At 36.6% G+C, this 21,561-nt stretch overlaps 1 protein-coding gene across 6 annotated transcripts; it reads left to right on the plus strand.

Annotated features, from left to right (window-relative positions):
* Positions 1–1,466: 1,466 nt before the first annotated feature.
* On the plus strand, positions 1,467–19,711 carry Hk (potassium voltage-gated channel subfamily A regulatory beta subunit hyperkinetic). 6 transcript variants are annotated; one of them, XM_073074372.1, is made up of 15 exons: positions 3,019–3,075; positions 3,320–3,506; positions 6,044–6,117; positions 6,787–7,026; positions 7,328–7,421; positions 9,344–9,489; positions 9,740–9,819; positions 9,905–10,037; positions 10,229–10,365; positions 10,623–10,743; positions 10,896–11,011; positions 11,238–11,371; positions 11,736–11,889; positions 12,269–12,335; positions 12,415–19,711. In XM_073074372.1, exons 2-13 carry the CDS (start codon positions 3,349–3,351, stop codon positions 11,836–11,838), a joined length of 1,536 nt encoding a protein of 511 aa, XP_072930473.1. In that variant the 5' UTR covers positions 3,019–3,075; positions 3,320–3,348; the 3' UTR covers positions 11,839–11,889; positions 12,269–12,335; positions 12,415–19,711. The 6 variants fall into 6 exon arrangements, with proteins under 6 accessions (XP_072930476.1, XP_072930474.1, XP_072930475.1 ...); XM_073074375.1 differs by lacking the exons at positions 3,019–3,075; positions 3,320–3,506 and adding an exon at positions 1,467–1,588; XM_073074373.1 differs by having other exon boundaries at positions 2,968–3,506; positions 6,790–7,026.
* Positions 19,712–21,561: the final 1,850 nt, after the last annotated feature.

A 21,561-nucleotide genomic window follows, 5' to 3' on the forward strand; every position in this document is an offset into this window, starting at 1 on the left:
ATTTCGGCTCTTCTTCGATTTTTGCCTATTCCAAAAAATGGATCAAAAATATCTGTATCAAATTTTGTGGAAAAAAAATAATTTAAGTGCGCGGACGCATTTCAAATATTGACTGTGGCATATGGGGAAACTACCTTGGGTCAAAGCAACATTTATCGGTGGTCCAAATTTTTCTCAGAGGGCCGAGAAGATGGGAACGACGAAGAGCGTACTGGACACCCGAGCACGTCAACAACAGACTAAAACATTGGTAAAGTTAAGAAAATAGTATTGGCCAATCGTCGATTAACCCTTAGAGATGTTGCCGAGGACATTAACATGGATATTAATGGATATTAACATATTAATATTAATGGATATTAACATGGATGGGCTCCATTCGATTTTTAATGATTTGGGCATGAGAAATGTCGCCGCGAAATTCGAACCAAAATTGCTGATTTTCAACCATGGTGTTTCACCATCGCGTTAACATTGTTAAGGAGCTGTCCGCGAAAATCCAAATTTGCTCCAAAGGGTCGTAACTAGTGACAAATTATGGATTTATCCAAAGTTCACTCATCCCAACGGAAGTTGCCGCACGAGCTAAGACCGAAAAAAACACGCGAAGCTGTATCAAATTTGAAAGCATTGCTTACAGTTTTCTTCGATTGCACGAGTGTGGTGCATCATGTGTTCTTGACAGAGGATAGAACAGTCACCTAGGATTTTTCACGTTTATGTTCACGTTTTGTGCAAGTATCGCCAGAAATGCCCGGATTTATGGAAGAACAATTATTGACTGTTGCGGCGTGATAACGCCCCTGTTCACACATCGTTGTTTGTGCGTAAATTTATGGCCAAAAACAAAATAACAATTATGCCGCAGCCACCGTATTCCTCAGGCCTGTCCCCCTGTGACTTTTTCGTGTTTCCGAAACTAAAGAGATCCATGAAAGGACGCCGCTATGCTTCGATTAAGGAGATAGAGACGGCATCGTAGGAGGAGCTGAACAAGATCACAAAAAATGTTTTATTTAAGTACTTCAAGGATTGGCCAAAGTTTTGGCCCAAGTGTATTGTATCTGATGGAGAGTTCTTCGAAGGGGACAGAATAGATTTTCACGAATAAATAGACAATTTTTGAAAAAAAAAACACGCAAAATTCGCGATACTTTTTGAACAGACTGCGTATGTGTTTTATAAAAATAAAATGCAACCTATATAAAGTTCTCGGTTCGATACTGACTAAAGTGTGGTATATGCATATAAGAAGAATATTTGATTAAACTGCCAACCGAGTGGAAATAAACTGCATTTAGGTTTGATATTTTTGTTGAACGTTCAGTTTGGTCTTCTGATTTTAACTGACCAACTTTAAAGCTAAATTCGAATTGGAGCATTCCAATCGATATCACCTAGATAATGTTATTTTAATATCTGTGCTTTAAAAACTCAATACAATTTCAGATGAGTCTATCGACAGTGATGTATGCTGCGAGACTCCGTGTTGCATGTCCAATGAAGAGGCCAGGACTTGGAGGGCCTCAGCCAATGACGTTAGCCCTACGGTTCGAGTGGACTTAGTCCGAGCGCCATCCTGTCCGGGGTGAGTTTCTCTGTATCGAAACTGACATGCTTCTTTCACAAAGGCGGGAGTTTATTTGAGCAAGGTTGACAACACATACTATGAATATCTATCACATACTAATAAAATACATTAATTTAATTATACATTTCTTAAATGAACCATGAAAAGGTCAAAAATCTGAAAGTCTACTCAGTGGCGGACTAAGGTCGTCGGAGGCTCGGAGCGGAAAGCGGAATGGAGGCCCCTCAGTCTAAAACTTATACTTCCCCGACAAATACGTATTTCAGTGATGGTGATGAGTCCGGCGACCTTCTTTTAGCTAATACCAACTGTGTCTGGGGGCTCCCCAGGACCGTGGCCCGGAGCTGACCGCCCCTTCCGAACCCCCTTACTCCCCCTTAGTCCGCTAGAGAGTCCACTTTCAGATGATTGCGTATCTCGTATATGACATAATTAATTTACATGTGTATTATTGAGCAATCAAGCGCTTATAAAAAAACACGATCATAAATAAGCACTTTAAAAAATAATAATAAATAGATTTTTAAACCATTCGAGAATTATTTTACATAAAAACCGTCACACATAAAAATATTACAACCACACATAATACATAAAATAACTACTGTACAACTAACTTCAAGCGTTAAGTAATAGCAATTCTACTTACAAAAGCCATTTCTTCAATTAGACAAGGCGCAACAAGTTTTGCCGCTTCAGACTGGCATTGGCACGAATCTCGAACAACGCGTTGACGTCAGTCATACTTGCTTACTACAAAATACACGACACGTATTCTCGACAGAGTGAGGTGGCATCATGGTATCCCATATTTCAATAATTAGCTACGTTTTTGTAAATATTTTTACACAGCAATATTTAAATATTTTAAGCCCGGAAAGACGCTGTCGATGTGCAGTCCACGTCGTAGCTGTAGGTAAACTAATCGCCGACTGAATCTAGCGCTATTTTCTATCGAGGTACAATAAAACAAAATAACAGAATACGCATACATGAATAACTATAAAAGGACATAAGCCAAAGTATTGCAAACGGCGGCGATGAATATCGAATTTGACTAATCCGCTGTATATTATGGGATATTCTACGTATTACATTCGATTTTATTTATTTACTTATGTGGTAACAGAACATGTACGTATAACATCATATCTATCGTCTGTTTGGGACACGTCCCGTACATCGCAAATTGTGTAATGAAGAGCCACCCCGGGTAGAGTCCATACATTCGCCTATCATAATGTGCGTTGGTAACTACGCCGAACGGGGCGAATGTGTATTGTAGGCAATGTCCGTGTGATTACTTTAGCATCTGGGGGTGAGTCTAGAAATAGGTCGGATCGGTAGAGCTGAAGCGCGCAGGCGCGGGCTGATGACGCGCGCACCCCTGGTATAAAAGGTCCAGCCCTGGCCGCCGCAGCACAGTGCGCAAAAGCCAGCCGACGTGAGGGAGCGCTCGGTACTCAGTAGACTGGTGCACCCGGGTGAGTGCACCGCCATAGGTTCACTACACAGTCCGACATACCGAATCTATCCGCGATACTTCCAGTGCTTAGATGTTTTCCTTGTGTGAATCACTTGTGTTAGTCAAATAGATGTTAGCGTTAGGGTTGCATGAATTTCGCATTCTATGTTTATCGTCCTTGAGTGTTGAAACTGTACCCGCCATGTCCCATCCCTTCAGTCAACGTGGGAGTGAAAGTTTTATTGCAGATAAGATGTTCGTAGGATAAGATGTCATCGATAAGCGTAGGAGTATGAGACGACTCGAGATGCAAGGCAAGGAGGTCAGCGGCGGAAGGGAGGGCATGATGTCCCGCAGCGAGTCCACGGTCAGCCGCTGCACCCCGCACACCCCGCTGGGCCCGCCGGACAGCGCCAGCGTCGACTCCAATCCGATCCCGACCATATACCGGTAACTGGACCTTTGAGGAGCACCGTTAAGGGAGAAGACTCGTAGCACAATCGATCGACCGGCGCCATGTTGGGTATGTACGGTGATAACTGAATTGAAAATTTAATGGAGACAATGTCTAGACAGAGGCATTGTCCGGTTCGATCGATTGTGTCTCCCCTCCCTTTCCCCTTTCAGTCGAAGCCCTCGATGATTGCACGAATTAAGTCATATTAAGCTGCCCAACATTGACCTCATGGAGCATTAGTTCGCAGATCGGATGTCATTTTATCCCAATGTCTTCTCCCGGTGCAAATAAAGCAGAGCACTTCGCTACATCACGCACAGCGATCGACGCATGCGTGTAGGTGCCACAACATGCGCAGTATCTCTAGCCAGGTTGTTTAGAATACGAAATGTCATATGAAGACTGTAGTCTGATTACTTGAGTTAAGTAAGATATATAATAGCTAAGTAAGCATAGTAAATTATGTTCCTAAGGCATAAACGTCGTAGGTAAAAAATAATACTGGCTGCCGCATATAAGTGGAATAAGATGGCACCTAATGTCACTGGAAGATATGGCGCATGCGCATTGCGCGCGGCATTTTGTTTGATGTACATCAAAATGGCGTCCCACGAAATATATCGGCGCTAGTGTTTCGTTTTAGCAAAATGGTTGTTTCTTTTAAAATTTTTTAAGGTTCAAATATATTTGTTATAAATCCATAAAAGAAAATAACGACTACTGCGGAATTTATTTATTACTTCACTTGAAATTTAATCCATATATGAAAACAGTAGTTTATTGTCTTGTTTTTGTTAATTAATTGAAATAGCGCACTGTGGTTTTTCTTTTATTTTAAATACAAACTCTTAACAATGACTTAAAAAATGTTATGCCAAAAGACTACTAATTTTAGAACTATATTGATTTATACTATCGAACTCGTCTCTTGCAATCGGACTATGTCAATACTAGGCTCGACATAGCTTGTGATACTGAATTAGATAAGGCTTGGCTTGTATCATGCTGGTCGGCGAGAGAGCTTGACGTCTAAGAAGGAAAGGTAGGTCCGTGGTTCTGGACATTCCCCGACTGCTCGTCTATCCCGCCTGTGTGACCACACCCCGTTTCCCCACTATCGCTTTGAGCTTCCACACATACCTACGTCTCACATGTCTGTACACTATGCTTTTAACACACTTACTCTTACATTCTACAATACATTACAATTCATAAGAAACTGGACGATTAATTACACCAATAATCACAAGGAACTTATTTGAACATATATAACTTTATATATGCAGGTAATACGAATAAGGTTAAAATTTCTATGTTCAAAAGAAAAATGTGAACAACTGTTGAAACAGTAATATTGTTGACTGTTGACTCTGATGAGACTACTAGTCAACCAAGTGTTAAGATCTACGTCTCTCAGAATCACCTCGTACTACGAATGTTTTTTTCAGAGCAGCTGTACTATTGACTATTTTTGTTAATTGTATTTACTTTATATTTATTTTCGTTTGAGTACTCTACATACAAAAAAATGGGTCGTCAATACACGCGGAATTCGATCTGTCTTCAACTCTAGATTGATGAATATTCATCGGATGATCTTCAGTGTCAGCATTAGTGCCTTCATGTTCCAGCCTTAAGCGCTCACCGCCCGGCAAGGTTCGCGAACTCCCCACCCCCCGCGGGGCGCCTTCCCAATCGATATCCGCGTCCAGCCCGGGACTGCGCGGTGCACTATCTGCGCAAAATGCATTCGCACCGACCAAGACCTCCTTCTACTACCTCATGATGATAGGCTGGTACCTACAACCCTAAACCAAGTTAACGTTGTACTTACCATAAATACTCCCTCAAATCATAACTCGGACGAATCATTTAGTAGCAGAATGATAATATCATTAGCCATAGACGCATCTTGAATAGAAACATAGTAGATAGGTAGTTTAGAATATTACATAGATGATCATCCAATTTTGATAAGACTTAATAAAATATACTTCTTATCGTAGTAATTATAAATATTTTGATATACAACAGGAACAACAGCATGGATTTGATTCTGTTAAAACGTATGTATACATATAGTTTTGTCGTACGTAGGTAAATATTTGCTCGGAAATATGAAGGTATATAAGTTTGAATCAGGCCAATGTTTTTGTAGATTCCTACAATTAGATTTTCTCGTACGTTACAATACCACATTATCCACTTTATATATAGCGATTCAATTAGAAAAATGAGGATATGTCACCAGTAGCAGTTGGAAAAAATGACAAATTCCGCTACATTGTCATGATTTAGATAGATACAACATTAGAACTTGAATCGTAAAATATTTTTGACCTAATATTAGTACTATACTTAGGTACTAAAGTATCTCGTTTGGATCGAATGATAATAGTAGTAGGATGTTCCTTTTTTAATATCCTTTCTTGAATATTCATATAAGGTAATGAGTGAAGAATAGAATAGGTAAATAGGTCACCGGTTGGTATAAACAAATAATATATTAATGGAGTTATTTGTTTAACAGATGTCGCGCCCCAATCGCCTCGCTCGATTGCATGGATGAGTTCAGTGCGAACTCACAACAGATGTTAGATCAAGGTAGGTTGTATGAATGTTATGAAAGTGTGTATTTCAGCACCCTTACGGCGAGATACGATGGTCATCGGCTAGCAATCTATAGCTAACTATTTTTATGGTATCCAGAAGCAGGGAAGAAGAGCTGAAGGTTGTTCTACAGTATATTCTCTGTTTTTCTTAAAATTATATTGTCAACGTTTATTATGTGTTTATAATTGTTAGGTACTAAAACAGGAGTAAGCGATAATAGGCCACAGTCCACCACATTGCTTCATTGTGGATTAGTAGACTTTACACATCATTCAGAACTTTCAAGGGTGTCAGTTACCTTATGATGTTTGCTACACTGTTAAATGATTGCACCCTATTTGAAAAGCTTTACGTTAAAATTTCAAATACCTATATCTTTTAAAACATATAACATTCCGTTGACCTGGATTTGTATTTCTATTTTTTCAAAATGTTTTGATTGATTTAATACAGTTTGTATGTCTACTTATATAGTCACCTCGATGGTTATTAAATAACCTTTATATCTTTTAGATATCTCCTATAAAAACGTATAACTTTTAGTTTTTAGTTCAATTTAAGCGTTCCAATGCTTCTTAATACTTCTTCAGTCAATATTTCTATAATAATAAATTATTCAATCTGCTAGTATTATTAAATAAAATAACCTTACAAACACAGTAGCAGGAGGAGAAGTCAACATGTCGAGACATATGTCAGTGTACATGGGCAACCATGCGAGCATGCCGTCAGTGGTGACTCCCGGCTTGCGCTACAGAAACCTGGGCAAGTCCGGGTTGAGGGTCCCTAACATCGGCCTGGGCTTATGGACCATGCCTAATGAAGAATGCGCCGAGGACATCATTATGACCGCTATTGAGAATGGAATTAACCTGTTTGATTTATCAGAAGCTCATTGTGGTTAGTACTTATATTTCTTATGACTTTGCCTACTTTTAGTTTCGTTTATTTTTTAAGCAAAGAAGTGTGCACAAAACGATGGTAACTGGACACTGCCGCCTAAGGACAGGTATGGACTACGGATAATAGTGGGTATCTATTTCAAATCCCATCACGGTGACAAACGTGTTGAAATAACTGAGGACTTCATTGGTTTGCCTCATAGAGTATCCATTTAGCCATGTAGCCATTTATGGCAGTAATACTAATTGTAAAATGAACACTACCAATATATTAAGTCAAAATACAATTTTTTGTACAGCTAAGGGCGAAGCCGAATTGGGCCGTATTCTTAAGAAGAGAAATGTTCGTCGCACAAGCATCATCATTACAACCAAGATTTACTGGAGCACCAAGTAAGTAATACTTAAACTTACTAAATTAGTTACTTATTTTTAAGTAAATATCTTAATTGTAATATATTAATATATAATAATCAATTATTTAAAGTAAATGTGGGCGTATAATATATATATACAATATAACATTTTATTTATAATTTTTATTTACAATAATATTTTATATGCGTATTTTGCAATTAAATGCTTTTAACATATAAATATTTACTTAAATTCCTTTCCAATAGAATTTATAATATAAACTGAAAATAACATGATATTATATATTTACTAACTGGAAAAAATCTTTAGTACACAGCTCTACATCTTACGTGTACTGAAACTCAGATAAAAATCCCCTGTATTTATGTAACAAAATAAAAATGAAGCGAACGAGAAGAAAATTCTCAAAAGAGAATATTCTGTTGTTTATAAAAATATGGGTATAATTCTTTGAATGTTAAAGAAGAACAATGGACGAGCAACATCTAAATTAGACAACTATTTCGTCTAAAAGGAGAAGAAATTTATTATTTAACGATCCGAGTGGCGCATTGGCCACATTACTTTTATATCACGCAGTGGATGCTGGGTTCGACCTAGCCAGACATAGCCAAGGACTAATTTTGTTCTGAGTCTATAACTTCTTTTTTTTAAGTGTCCATCACCCTCCCAATCCAGGGAGTCCAAAATGTGGGGCTATGTGTTTTAATAACTTTATTTAGTTCAATTTTGGTAGTAACGATAAGTATACAGGCAAATGTTAATACTCCGTCGCGGCATATGTTTTTTTATTTATTATTATACATTAAATACATTATTTAGCTCCGATATCATATCTTTATAAAGGTGCGTGCACACTGCAGTAGTGCGCCGTACGCGCATAACACAATGTACTGCCGAACTTAAGATTTACATTTAAGGTTAGCAAGTGTAAGAGAAACAGAAGAATTGAAATGTACTTTATGAAGAGTTCAGAAACAATCCGGACTAACAGACGAATTTATCGAATAATTCTACGAGTTTCTTTATTATAAAAAACGACTATGACATCTGGCGGTAATTCTTGAAAGGAGTTAGAAAAAGAAGTTTAAATGAAAGTATTCATTTAACATTTGCTGCAGGTTTTCCAACCTTATACAATTAAGTAGTTGAAAACAATTCATAGCAGCGGCGTTACACAGGTCTATGAGCAAGTATTGTAGCAAGCCATAATATCATCATACCTATGACTATGATGAAAGACTACAACGCATGTTATGCATTACAGCAAATATAAAGCCTACAGCTGAAAGGGTGAAAATTATACAGCTCTTATTGTGTGAAATAGTTTTTATGTGGTTTGAAAGCTTCCTGGCATTGAACGTGTGACAATTTAGTGTGTGTTATTTTCAAATGAAGTTATTATCTAAAGTATTTTCAATGTTTGCGCGTTCGGATAATCAGTGTAGTGTGGACGCACACTAAGTTTATGTAACCTTTCGGCTTACCACTCAGCTATAGTTTTATGCTTAAAGGGCCCGACTAAAGCTGTATGAAGCTATGAATATAGTTATACGAAAATTATTGTAAAATACGAAAACGTACAAAGTTAAATCTATTTGTGACGTCCTTATATATTGTATATATTCATTTTATGTTAGGCATTTTTATTTATAACAATATTAATTATGATTTTTACATTTAAACATTTGATGGCAAACGGCACATGTCATATAACTATTTTATATATATATATTAACTATATATACTTATCTATTTTTTGTTTTATTTTTCTTTTTTGTCATTTAATCAAAATCGAAATTTTCAGTCTAAATTCTCAATGATTACAAATATATTAGTAATTAGCTTTAAAATTATGGTTTTATACAGCTTAATATGTCCATGTCCTTAGCTTTTTGCTGTTCTAACTGTTAATATTCGAAATGTTCATTTATTAGGTTTGCTAATACTAACAGGTCGGATGAGAGAGGCCTCTCTCGTAAGCATATCATTGAGAGTGTGAAGGCATCTCTGCAACGGCTGCAGATGGATTACATCGATGTTGTGCTGCTGCACAAGGTCGATCCAGTTTGCCCAATGGAAGGTACGCATCTATACTTATTGTATTCGTATTGAAATGACCACAGATGCGTTGCTACATTAAGGATTAAATTGGAATCCCTTATTTAAGTCCCTCATTTGAGTACACAATAGTGACTTAGGAAACGTTGTGTGGTGCTGGTGCCTCTGCATCTACTACTCTCACACTTGCGCATCGCTTGTATTTTTCATTAGCGACATTATTTATATTGTGTGTGATGGAATAAACTTTTAATCGAACGTTTTTTGAACAGAATTGGTCCGGGCTATGAATTTCGTCATCAACCAAGGATGGGTCATGTATTGGGGCACTGCACGCTGGTCTCCTTCTGAGGTAGTTTGCTTTCCTTAGCAACGCAACATTTACCTATTATTATTTTAAAACTAAGACCACTTCTAAAACTCGTTCATTTCTCCAGATCATGGACGCCTACACCAACTGCCGACAGTTCAACTGCATCACGCCAATTATGGAGCAAACCGAATACCACATGTTCTGCCGCGAGAAGCCAGAACTATATCTGCCGGAGCTCTACCATAAGATCGGCGTCGGTAAGTTTATGAACAATAGATTATTGAAGCGATACAAGTAACAAGCAATTCTTAATGATTATAGTAAGAACTGAAGTTCAGGCATAAGACTATACTGTGATGGTTATGAACCAAATATGAATCAACCTTATTCATAGTAGAATTGATTTATATATAAGCTCAAATTACAAGTCCTGAACGGTTGGTGGCAGGGATGATGGCGTGGTCGGCTATAACGACGGGCAAGGGCCTCGGACGCGAGGAGCTGACGGGCCTCTTCGCCAAATCTCGCTTCAACAGAAAATACAGCACATTCAGCTGGTGTGAGGACGATCTTGCTTTGCCCGAAGTAAGTATTTCAATTATAGTATTCGGTCCGAACATTGTGAGTTTGATGAGACTAAAGTTTAGTTGCACACATATTTATGATTAAAAGTTTGTACCTACTTTTTATATAAATATTTTACATCATCAATCATTTACCCTTTTTTCCCCTTCTGCTGGGCACGTGTTTATTTCATATACTTCGAAAACAGTTTTAGATAATTTTCAAGATTTTCCGATCGGATTAAATTCTTAACCTAATACTTAATATTCTTGATACAGACCTTACACACCGCGGCCAACCAACTGAGGCTATCTGGAAGCAAGGACCAGGTCGGGGCGGAAGAACCTCGTACTTATGGAGATAAATTACGCGATTTGGCCAATTTGGCTAATTCCATGAGTAAGTATTATTTTAGTATAGAAATATAAACTGTCATGACAATTAAGATATAGTGAATGGATTTTAATGATATTTATCAGTGTAACAGTAGTTATCTTCACAAGTCTATCATTACCTTCTTCTAAGTCTCACATCTAAATGATCTCCTCCAGATTGCACGCTGAGCCAGCTCGCAGTGGCTTGGTGCCTCAAGAACGAGTCGGTCAATTGCCTGCTGTTAGGTGCCACCAGCGTGGAACACTTCAAAGAAAACATCCACGCTTTGCAGGTATGGTATAATAGTAATTATTCGCAGTTCTTTAGCAACTTCTATAACAATTTCAAACATACACAAACATAAAGCGAAGTTTGAAATTACAACCATAAGTTTGCGATTCCAATTTTCATAGGAATCAGTTTTTAAAATGTCTCAAGATTTACACCAGATGTTCACCAAAGCTGATAAAAAGAGAAATACTAGATTAATAATTTAAGCGAATTATTTGTACAAAAAGATCGTGCCTCAACTGACACCATCGGTGATGATCGAGATCGAGCGGCTGCTGGCGAACAAGCCGCAGCGCCCGCCCATGGTGTCCACACTCGCGATGCGCAACCAACAGAACAACACTGTTCGCGTTGACATGACGTAAGCTGACTTGCATTCTTTCTTTTATTATATAGGAGTAGCAAACGAGTAAACTAAATAAATGATATGAGATAATATGAGGCTGTTAGAACCAGAGTAGCTTAACTACAAAAAATGATTTACAATATGGAGAAAAGTAAAAGTGTATAGTCCGCTCTGAAGTTATAGCGAGAAGGTGTAGTCATACAATTTACTATGGCAACGCGATTCATTTCTATATTCTGGAGGACTAAAAGTTTTACGCGGACTATACCTACAACATTTTTAAATTACGAAAATACAGATAGGTCAAAATCATTAAAATGCAGTTAGGCCACTCTGGTTCTAGCAGTCTCATACGTAATATTTGATTTTGTATGTCCAGTGGAGCTTCCACATCCGCCGCTGGATCACCGAAACCCGAGGGGGATGACGAGGCGTCCACGCCCGGCAAAGAGTCCGGGCGGGGCTTCTGTGAGATCCAGTGACCGTGGTGGCGCGGAAGCACTGACTCTGCTTCCAAATCTAGTAAATCAAAGGTAAGTTAAGATTCGTAGCTGAAATCCTTTTTAATCCTCAGCGCTGCGCATTTCTGTAACTGAGAAGGCCTGGAACGTATCTATCCTATCTGCCTTTAAGATTTAATGCCTTAACGACTGCTATCTAATGATAACAAACTAAACCCTCGATTTAACGCTTCTTTCATATCATATCATTTCAATCGCATAAGCACCTATAAAATCTTCCTACCATCGGTTACCCATCCAACTGCAAACGCTATTAACGTTTTTTAACTTTGCATGACGGTCTCACGTACACAACCAGCAGAGCCGTATACTTCAAAAACGATTTACTTTCTTTCTTCATCCTTAAAATATTAGTGATAAAATGATTAAGCTATAAATGTCTTGTCTACAGGAATCAGCCAAGGAACCTAAGCCTAAATTCTTTCTGAACAACGCCGGAGAAGTTATCAAGCGGACTGGTAAGTACTATTTTTGGAAACGTATCTATAATTCCTTCTTAAAGTGGCACTTTTCATATTACATAAATTTGTCCCATAGAGCACGATGGAGTGACGACAGACGAGGTAATCTCGGTATCCACCTTGAAAGGCAAGCAGCCAGCGTCTGGTAGTAGTAAAAGTAAGAAGACCAAGTCCGATTCATCTTGTGCTCGATCTTCGTCTCTCCAGCGATCCTCATCCGGTCAGCTCTCAATCGCCCGCGACCGTAGGCGCTCCAGAATGGACTTAGCTTCCCCGGCCGATCTGTAAACGTTGAATGTTAGGATAGTGTAGCGGTTTTAGGCCTGTTAATAATATAATCAATCTAGCCAATGTTTTGCCTACCAAAGACCGACATTCGACAATTTCTCCATACTAGAAGTTATGCCATTTCGATCTTGGGTAGGTAAATTTGAGATAGATTGAGTATTAATACTGGCCGTTAGTGTGCGAGCCTTTCCATCTATACCTACCGACGTCATTACACGTGAATCTGTGACGTCTGATAAGGAAAGGTTCGGCACGTAAAACCTGGCGTATGAGGCATTCGGCTTAGACCTCGATAGTGGCAACTGGCAATGCATTTGAGACTAGCGTAATACTAATCCCAGATGGTTATTCGTATTCCGCAAAGGAATCTTATTTGCCACTCTTTTAACGCAGTTTAATGTGTAATAGTGTCAGTAATTAATATAATAATCGGGTAATTATTCGTATTTGTCGAGACATACAACGCAGTTGCATGGTATGTAGTAGTTTAAATATTCTCTCATTCGATTATACTCTTTCTTGATGTCCTCGGAAAAGTCGATGTTTATATGTATAATTATGTAATCTTTAGAAAACAGTATGTACTCTTAAAACTGTTTTCCGTGTAACTTAGTGTTAGCAATTGGCATTATGACATCTTGTGTAATCTTTCCTTTAATAATAAGCAAATATTGGCAATTAGAAACTATAAACGTATGGGACTTTTATTTAAAAGTAAATTAGTGAATAAAATTGGATATAGATTATAAATTTTAGGTTATTTGAAAATTGAATACTCATTTTATTCGTTATTGTAATCGTAATATGTATCAATATACAAGGTGGATTAAGGCGGGTAAAATTGGTAGTGTTTGGACATTAGGAGTAATTTCGGTCTGTGATGGTAAAGAATGTAAATGTTCCTTACGAGAACGTGATGGCATTGGTGCGAGGTTTCTTAAAGAAATATTATATACTAGTAGATTTTGGTTATCTTCTGTAGATAGAAAGTAGCGAAGGAAAGTAATTTAGATGCCCTAAGTAAAATACGAAGATGTTGCCCATGGAAGTCGGTAGAAAAACGTGGTTTCGCTCAAAACGAGCCTGTATCTAATCACAATACTTATATGTAATATGTGTGTGTCCCTTTTCTGTCTCTCTCCTTATAGTAATCTATCATGTAATCCAGAGTACTTGTCACAGTACATTAAGGAGTCACTTGTGCATGCGCAGGGCTCGCTGTAACTTGTAAAAAACCATATAGTATGTTATTAAAAGTATATACTCAGTAGTCTATTCTGACATTTACTAGATAGAATACGTATAATCACTACTTATATATAACTTCTTTATTGGTGTTTTAAATGTATACACCGTTTGTTTAGATGTCAGTGTTACGTGTCTATTTACGGTAGATCCCCTGTGTATCGTCCTGTGATCCTATTGCCGTGTCGATGCAGTTTAATATCAAAGCACGAATACTTAAACTGTATCGGTACGAAATACTTCTTCGCAATATCCAATCTTAATTTGTACCCTTCACGAAAGTAATGTACGTCAATGAATGTAATTATTTATTAATCTTGCATGATAACTGTATTATCAATGCATAGTAATTTTAATAAGTGTTCCTTGTTTGTCTTATTGAATAAAAAAATTGATTTACCATTTTCGGGCGCATCGAAAAAGATCGCCGTATACACAGAAATACCTCGTAACAAACCGACGTGGCCGGCCTTGAGCGCCAAAGGTTATATATAGGTGACGATATGTCTATAGGTATTATATACGATAGGTAGTTAAACAGAAGGTTAAAGTTAATAGGTAGCGGGTAGAGTGTAGTAGGAACAAATAGTTCGAGCTGTGGCTGTCTTGGCGTTGATCTTTCACTGTCGCAACTGTAGTTGTAGGGTATATCAATTATTTGACACTATCGACGTAGAAACCATCGATTTTTAGTTACACCACACGAACAGTACGCGAGGTAGAGTTAGAACACGCGGATAAACAACTCGGTAACGTTAACAGATTCGTTGATTCCTTTGGATACAGTTTTGGAAGACAATTTTAAAAATAACAGTAAAGCTTAGGAACTTTATGCTTTCACACCTCGCATTTTCTGAACGTTTTGTCTTTCGGCTTCCAATTCATTTTAAATGCACGCGCTGCGCTTCGCTGTAACACTGATAGGATATGTTTATGTATAAAATATAGGTTAAAATCAATTTATTGTAATGTTAGTTAGGATATAAGCTAAAGGTGGTAGAACTTTTTGTGCCGGGTTCGTCTGCGGAAGTACCACCGTCACTCGAGACGACGTCGACGCAGCAGTCCTCAAGACTGGTGTGTTCTAAAGGGTGATAAGGCAGATTTTCAGCACACGAGGCATTTCACCTAAGTCCTCACAAGTAGCAACATATACACGACCGTTATAAAATAGACCTTCGATTCTATTTGTAGTAGGTCAAACAACTGACGCCAGCCTGCTGCGTCCTGTTGAATAAACGGGACCGCATGCTCTTACTCCTTTGCTACTTTATAAACCTTTTATTATTTTAACCGGGTTGATAATGGATATTACAGTATATGACTCTGAAATAAAACCGTAAAATTCATTTTCATTTAATAATACTGCAAAATTGTAAATATCCTGCAGGTCCAAATGAGGACCGCGACCACGCCTCTTTTAACTTATGGCAATTAGCAAGTCCCTGATCAGTTTTTATGGTCCTGTAGTGTGCATTAGCGCAAACGACTCAATATAGTTGAGAATAGACGCGTTATTTTGGAAACCTAATTATCTCCATGGGATGTATAGCACTATCCGATCATTTTAAAATAAAAAATCATATAAATAACTATTTTTAGGTATTTACTTAGTAAATTCAATTGATTTTTCATACTTAAATGTTTTAAATATTAATCTAAATGTCCGCTTGTAAATAAATTATCGATGTTCGCTTAACTAATGTTATAACACGAGTTCAATTAGTTAATGAAAGTAAACAAAATAATTTAGGCATTATTTGAAATTATAGAAAAAACACAAAATTCTCCCTTTATACACTTAACTAACTTAATTTTAACACTTAACAACATTAAACTATCTACAAAATATTCCTCGTAGCGTGAGAGAGCTTATTCAAAATTCAGATGGATGTAAATAATAACACAAATTTAATTATGGTGACCGATTTTCAATAACTTGATCAATAGATTGTAAGACGTATTCGACTTTGATTCTAAAGGACCATAAAGGACAAAAGTATATAATAGTCAAAATATTAATGTCATAATCATGCACCAAAAGACACTATGATGTTCAATTTAATGTCACCTTTTATTGCTCCTAAAACCTTTGTTAAACCTGGAGGTCAGTGCTTCATTTCTTTATTTTTTATTTTGATGTTTTTTTGGTGGAATGCTTAGTTTGTATTGTATACTCAACAGAGTTTTCTATATAGAAATTAGCAAACCTGGGAAGTGAAAAAATAATATACTATCCAGCTTAAAGCAACCAACATCGCCAAAGTGTGATAAGGGCGCTGTTGATTAGAGCCATGTCTTCACTTGTTTTGGTTGGGCCGGGATGACGGGGACTTAATTATTTCTACCGGCGTACAAATTAGGCTAACTGTACAGAAATCTATTTTTATATGATATATTTTTATACAACACCGGATTTGCTCATTTTCTCGTCATTTCGACTAGCCACAATTCTTGATAGCAGTATGGCAGTGTGTCTGACTCATTGAGAACCTCTGTGGTATCAGACTGTCTCTGTCATTCGTGGGCCTTGATCATGATTTGAAGTTGTTAATATAATTTTTCACTTCAAGAGTACTGCTGGGTTTCAACTTATAGAAACCCCTGTAGATGTTATATGTTTTCAGTAGCTTATTCACATATTGACAAGTTCGGAGGCGGAGCGAATGATCGACACGGTTTCAAAACATTTTCACGGTGTTCATGGATAAGAGCCACGTCTATAATTACTAAACACTGAGTCGTACTAACGGGGTAAACTAAGTAACGGTGTAAAAAACTAGGCTAATTGTTAATGTTATAAAATGTGTATAGGATATATTTTTGTACGTTACTCCTGTGAATTAGTGTCTACGCTAGGCCGACTTAGCATAATTTTTGATAGCAGTGTGGCGGTGTGTGTGAGCCCATGATAACGTCATTTTCGAATGGGGAGTTACTTAACAACTTTAGGGCTGATGCTCTTTTAAACTTTGCTACCATTACTTGATGATGTACAGGAAATTGGGCTACTTTCTTAAATCTGATACAATGGTAGCAAAGTTTTATGGCGTTGGAGAAATAAACTAGATCATCTTAAAGAATTTTTATGCAGTCATGTTTCGTATAAGTTTTAATAAATAACTTAGCTGCATTCTGATAATGTAGGTTTCTGGGTGTCATACTGTCTCTGTGCATTAGAGGACCTTGAGAGGTTCTGAAGCCGTGTCCCCTTTACATCTATGCGTAGTTTGTTGTGCATTCAGGTTAGAAATTGTTGACTGGACGTAAGCATTTTGCTTTGTGTTTAGGAAGATTATCTCATTGTTAATATCGTGAATTGAAACGAAATTAATAACTAACACAGTATCAAATACTTTTTAACGTGTCAATGTACATGAAAGTCATGGTAACAGGCTACTGGGCGGACGCTTTTGAACATCTGAGAGATACTGCGGGTATCACCTACACCTTAAAATTAATTTTCGGTCATTATCTGGTGATAGGAAAACGGGCTACTTTTCTGTAATCAGATGTTATAATAGTCAATTATTTGAAGGCGTCGGAGATATTAACATAAAACAAAGTGCCTTATTTTTATTTTTCATGCGGTCACTTAGTCTCACAAAATTTAAATTCCCCATGACCTCATTATGCTGACAAACCACACTTCACATTATGCTGACAGTTGTGCGGATAAAATTGTGATTGTACATTTGGATCTTAAGCCGAATTTGGTATGTGCTTATTATTATTATTCGTTTGACGCTACAATCGATTTTATAATCTACTTTTTTTAATGTTGATTGTAATTAGTTTCTATAAATAGTTGATTTGTACCAAAATGTCGAGTTCTGCAATCTTATTTTTCGTCTGATCTCATCTTATTCGCCTGCCTGCAGGCTTTGTAATTAATTTCTATAAATGACTATACTTCTGTATACGCATAATACTAAATATATGCGTAAAATAACACTATATAGGTTTTCTCTCGCTACACATGCAGTTAAATTAGTATGTAGCTATCAGTTTCTAAACACTATGTATTACGATGTACATAGCAGATACTTATGGGAGTATTTTTTTGCCTAGAACCATCACGGTTTAACTTTAGATAGATTCGTTCAATTCTTTATATGAAAGAATCATGAAAAAAATACTCAAAAGTGGTGCATTACTAAAAAGAATAAGAATTATATTTATAAATTCGGAATTTTAACGTTCATTATCTTTAAAACTTTCCAAATTACTAACTACTCGTGATATGACATATGTTAAAATAAATGTTTCTCTGTATTTTTATCAGTTTAAACGTGATGTTTTACGTGTTTCATGTAATGTAACGTAATGCTAAAATTTCAGAGTCAAGTACCTGTCGAAATAAATTGAGATGTAGTGTGATTGTTTACATCGTGATTGGGAATGCGAGTGATTAGTGTTTACTTTAGATTTTTTATTTTATTTTTTTATTAACCAAGTGTTTTAGATTGTAAGAATGTTAATGTAATCAGTTTCACTGTAAATAGATATTCTTGAGTACTTGTTTCGATCATTGTTTCGGCACAAACTTGTAAGGGATGAGTAATTGAAAATGTAAGCTAATTACTAGGAATAGGTACTAACTAGGGAGTAAAGTTTGAAAGTTTTGTAACTGCCGCGATGCGTGCAATGAAGCAAGTGTAGATGGTTAATATCTGTCAAATTAATTATCTTAGTTGTAGTTTAAACTATTGGTGTCATAGTTGGTTAGGTTAGATTATGTTCACTTACCAAAATGACCAATGCTAGTTCGCAGAAAACTATTTCTGCGTTTCATATTACTCTTTTAAAATTTCCTGATTGTACACATTTGTCATTGCTTTTGTACAAAATTAAACCCCTCACCATCGCAAGCTAAAATGTCATATCTTATTTCCCGTTATTAATAATCTTTCTACAACACGTTGTTAAAATTCCATCGCTGGTAGGTAAAAAATGAATAGATTGATAATATAATAACGGACGTATATGTAACTATACCATCAAATCGAGAAATTTCGACATTTTTACCCTTGTTATTCCTATAAATGATTTAATTTCCTTATCAAGACCATCCGATCTATATTCGTTTTTGTCATCATTGTCATAAATAAAAAAAAAAACAAGAAAATTTGTCAATAATTAATAAGCTTTGCACGTCATACAATTTTGAAAATGTTTACAAATTGGTCATTTTGGAAGTGGAATATAGCGGCACTCATATGGCTATACACATATTGATGTTTCCGCACATAATTCATAGTTATCTTATTAGTACCCTTTAACCTGTGTACATTTTAATTTAGCGACTATATTCAGTTATTACGGTACTTCTTAAGTTTTTCTATAATATTGATGTTAGGATTTTAGCTGATTTTAGATGATAAAACCTGGGTTCAAAGAGAAATATTTTAAACTGAAAGATAATTATCGTAATGAAGCTCTTCATCAGTCCGGCGAAATAAGATTAAGACCATGATTGGAATAACGATGACGACGATGACGGTAATTTAATCTTTCTACGATCATTCTAATTTTAAAACCTTATACTATATGGAACGATGCGGGAATATATCGATTAGATGGAATTAACATGGAACCAGTCTTTATCATTCACTTTTAACCCAGGTTAGATATCCACCTCGTTCATGTATTTAAGTACAGAAAAAGTAGTATAATAATAGTGTATTGCAACTTAATCACATTTTAAACTAAGACGTCATTTACTTCATATCACAATAGCTCTTATACGTAACATGTAGCGTCTACTGCGCAACTTAGTTTCTATAGTCTTTTTAAGGCATTTATGTAACACTTCATGGAAATAAAAGTGAAAAATGTAATTTGTGTGTTATTTTAAAATTCTCCCAAATACCCTAATGATAAGTTATTAATTTCCCATTTCTACTATTTTATAAGGAAAATTATACATATTAAAATAATAAATAAAAGTCAATGTATTCTTAAAACTACTGAGTACATTTCACAAGTTGATAAGTATGAATAAGTAAAAATAAATAGCACAGTATAAATTTTAATGAAATTCAAGTACTTGAACTTTAGCTAAAACAGGATACAGATGCGTTGCTAACTCTCACGTTTATACAAGTTGGAATGCCTCGTTAAAAGTCTATCCTTCAAACCAAAACATAGCAGCCATCGATATTGTAGTGTTTGTATCATGACTATTAACTAAAGTACAGCACAGCTGTAAACATTGTCTCGTGCTCACGGTGTGGCGGGGCGCGCGGTGTCAGTATCGCGAGAGCCAAGAGCGAGAGTGGACGGCCGCCTGCGCACATAGTGAGTGGTCGAGCCAGTGCATCACGAGAGTAGCAGTACATATACTACAAGTGGCGACGAGGATAAAGGGAAGTAATAATGATAATAATATAAAAATAATAAAAAAAAAACATAATAGGGGGCAAAGATGTCCAAAAACAGCACTATCAATTTCAGTGAAATACTCGTAGGTATTAACGCACGAGTTTAGTGTTTACACTGTTAACGAAGTATAAAGTTATTAGTAAAGTGTAAGGTATTAGTTGGCACCTACTCGCACACGACAACGTAAAGTCAATTATCAAACCGTTTTCTTTCGAGTGTAATTTTGGTATACGATCGTACAGTGTGTGTATTTTGTTTCACTAAAAGGATTCAGACTTCAGTTACTAATAATCGATTTTGGAACTTATATTAACGTATTTTATTCCGCTTTGTTATTTGAAATTAATGCAAAATTATTAATTAAGCATTATGGCCTAATAGCTTAAATAAATAATATTATAGGTGTCGGTTTTGGTAATTAAAATGGAAAGATGTCTCGCCGCATCGAAATTGAATGAGGCCGCAAAAGGGTGATTTTGTCATTTACTTTTGAATTCTTGACGGGTGAGCATTTTTGGAGGAAATTTACAAATAACTAAATTTTGGGAGTATCTCCAATGAAGGATTTGAGTCCGGCTAGTTGTTTTTAATTAATTTCAAGACATCCTTGACGTCTGCCGTTTCGCGCCATAATCACCTTTTGTTTTTTTTTAATCACGAATGCGGCGTTGCAGCCAATGAAATATACGGAAAGCCAATTAAATATGTTAACTATTTTTCGAGTGAAAGTTTTAAACTATTTTAATTTTATTTATTTTTATAATGTTGAACTGGCGCAATAAGGTATAATAGTAAATGTAATCTTACAGTAATAATTAATAATGCGTGGTTAATGTAACAAACAAATGAGTGAATGATCAGGTATTTTGAGGATATTTTGCAACGGAGGCGTGGCGTTATTTTGTTTGGGTAACAGTTTCGGTTCTCGGGGCTGGTTGCACTTTCTTGTTGGGGTGATCAATCTATAGATTTTACTTATCTAAGATACTTATCTAAGTGTGTAGTATGGTAAGTGTGTTGGATCCTACAAAATAATAAATTATGGAAATGCCAATAATATAATGCGGTTACACCTAGCATCGCACCACTCGCCGAAGGATGCGGTTCCGTCCATATCGATTGGACCCATGCGGTCCTCCACAGTTCAGGTTGCACGGTCGTTTTGCCGCGTGCGTGCGAAGTGTGGGATGAACTACCTGAGGTATTTCTTGAGCGTTGTGACATGGAGCTCTTCAAGAGGGGTGCGAAAGTTGTTCTCCTTCAGGCCGGCGGGGCATGGGCTACAGTGACTGTTTTCCACCGGGGG

Source organism: Epargyreus clarus, unplaced genomic scaffold (assembly GCF_041222505.1).
Source record: "Epargyreus clarus isolate Ecla_fem2 unplaced genomic scaffold, WU_Ecla_fem_2.2 ptg000007l, whole genome shotgun sequence".
In the NCBI taxonomy this organism is placed as follows: Eukaryota; Metazoa; Arthropoda; class Insecta; order Lepidoptera; family Hesperiidae; genus Epargyreus; species Epargyreus clarus.

Excerpts from the sequence above, each read along its gene's own strand:
- Hk (XM_073074372.1), top strand. The coding sequence starts at position 3,349 with ATGAGACGACTCGAGATGCAAGGCAAGGAGGTCAGCGGCGGAAGGGAG. Across the intron at positions 9,820-9,904 it reads CACGCTGGTCTCCTTCTGAG|ATCATGGACGCCTACACCAA; the intron begins GTAGTTTGCTTT and ends TCATTTCTCCAG. Across the intron at positions 11,012-11,237 it reads AAAACATCCACGCTTTGCAG|ATCGTGCCTCAACTGACACC; the intron begins GTATGGTATAAT and ends TTGTACAAAAAG.